General features: G+C 63.6%; 1 protein-coding gene across 1 annotated transcript; it reads left to right on the top strand.

Moving 5' to 3' along the window:
- The first annotated feature begins 301 nt into the window (after nt 1-301).
- On the top strand, nt 302-1,625 carry LOC103808478 (rho GDP-dissociation inhibitor 3-like). Its single transcript, XM_009081263.1, has 4 exons — nt 302-451; nt 531-607; nt 943-1,006; nt 1,091-1,625. The coding sequence occupies exons 1-4, from the start codon at nt 307-309 to the stop codon at nt 1,288-1,290; spliced, it is 486 nt and encodes a 161-aa protein (XP_009079511.1). The 5' UTR covers nt 302-306; the 3' UTR covers nt 1,291-1,625.
- Nucleotides 1,626-1,674: the final 49 nt, after the last annotated feature.

Raw genomic sequence — 1,674 nt, 5'->3', positions numbered from 1 at the left:
CAGGTTGGGCTGGTGGGGTGAGTTAGACCAGTGCTCACCTCAAGGGATGCTTCCACTATACTTGCTGCATCCTCCTCCTCTGTCTCCCCTTGCCCTGCTCCCGAGCCAGGGAATGCTGCACCCTGGGATGTACCTGTGCCTGGGCCCTTTAAATGTGATCTCACCCCAAAGGCACTGATGGTAATGCTGAGGATGTCCTGAGATGCTCCCGATCTCCTACTCCCTGCCTGGCTGCCTGGTTCTAACACCCCACCGGGGCCCTTCCTGCCATTCCAGGGGTGTGTGCAGTGCTTTGGCTGGACTGGGATGGAAGTGCCTGTGGGCTGGGGATGGTGGGTAAGGTCTGGGCCCTGCTGCTTGTCCCTAGATGCCAGTGTGCCCAACGTGCAGGTGACGAGGCTCACCCTGATGTGTGAGCAGGCGCCGGGGCCAATCACCATGGACCTGACAGGTGAGCTGGGGGGACACCTGTGGGCGAAAGGGGAGGAGGAGGAAGGGGTACCAGGCTCATGGACCACCTCCCTGCACAGGAGACCTGGAGGGGCTGCGGGGCCAGGCCTTCGTGCTGAAGGAGGGGGTAGACTACAGGGTGAAGGTGTCCTTCAAGGTGAGGAGGATGATTGGTGCCCTGTGCCCACTGACTGGGCAGGATGCTCACACCCAGGGGTCGATGCTGTCCTGGGTCCCTGCCCTCACACCCTGAATTCCCTCCCCTAAGAGATCCCTGCTCCCTGTGGGTCCCTTTTCCCACATGTCCCTCCTGCCACCCATGGGTCACTTCCACTTGGGGTCCCTGCTGCCTTCGGCATGTGCTTCCCACCCCTTATCCTCAGGGTCTGTGCCCATCTGGGGGTCTCTGCCCACCCCAAGGGTCCCCAGGGTGGTGGTGGGGGCCCCATGCTGTGGGGCAGCACCCATGGCACCTCTGCCTTCTACCTACAGGTGAACAGGGAGATCGTCTGTGGGCTGCGGTGCCTGCACCTCACCTACCGCCGGGGCCGGCCAGGTGAGCGGGTCAGGGCTCTGGGGCTGGGGAGGCTGTGCCACCCTGGCCCTGCTCACCTGTCAACCCTCTCCCCTTCTCACCCAGTGGATCGTGATGTCTTCATGGTGGGCAGCTACGCGCCGCGGGCCGAGGAGTACGAGGTGGTGACGCCGGCGGAGGAGGCACCGCGGGGATGGTTGGCACGGGGCTCCTACCGCGTCCGCTCCCTCGTCACCGACGACGACAAGACGGAGCACCTGTCCTGGGAGTGGGGCCTCTGCATAAAGAAGGCCTGGGAGGACTGAGCCCCCCACTCACACCCCAGTTCCCCCTGCCAGCTCGGGGACGCAGTGCCTGCCAGCCCAGGGGACCCTTTGCGGGCACCGCCGCGCTTGCCCCAGTCGTGTGAAGGGTTGAGGGGGGTCCCTGAGCGAGTGGGCACCCGTGGTCGTGGTCTTCGCAACCAAAGTTATTTTTAATTGCTGTTTTTTTTTAAATATCGACACCCACCTGGTCCTCACAGCGTCCCCATCGCTGGGGCCAGGGCTGTGACCCTGCCGTGGTGGTGCTGTGCCTGGTACCCACCCGGTCGCAGGCTGTGCTCTTCCATCGCCATTAAACCCTACAGACTGGTCTCTTACTGGTGTGTCTGTGCCCCTGTCCCCTGTCCCCATCCTGCTGGCAGGGCC

Source organism: Acanthisitta chloris, unplaced genomic scaffold (genome assembly GCF_000695815.1).
Source record: "Acanthisitta chloris isolate BGI_N310 unplaced genomic scaffold, ASM69581v1 scaffold25098, whole genome shotgun sequence".
NCBI lineage: Eukaryota > Metazoa > Chordata > Aves > Passeriformes > Acanthisittidae > Acanthisitta > Acanthisitta chloris.
Note: the sequence above shows the minus strand (reverse complement) of the source record. Positions and strands in the feature narration are given on the sequence as shown.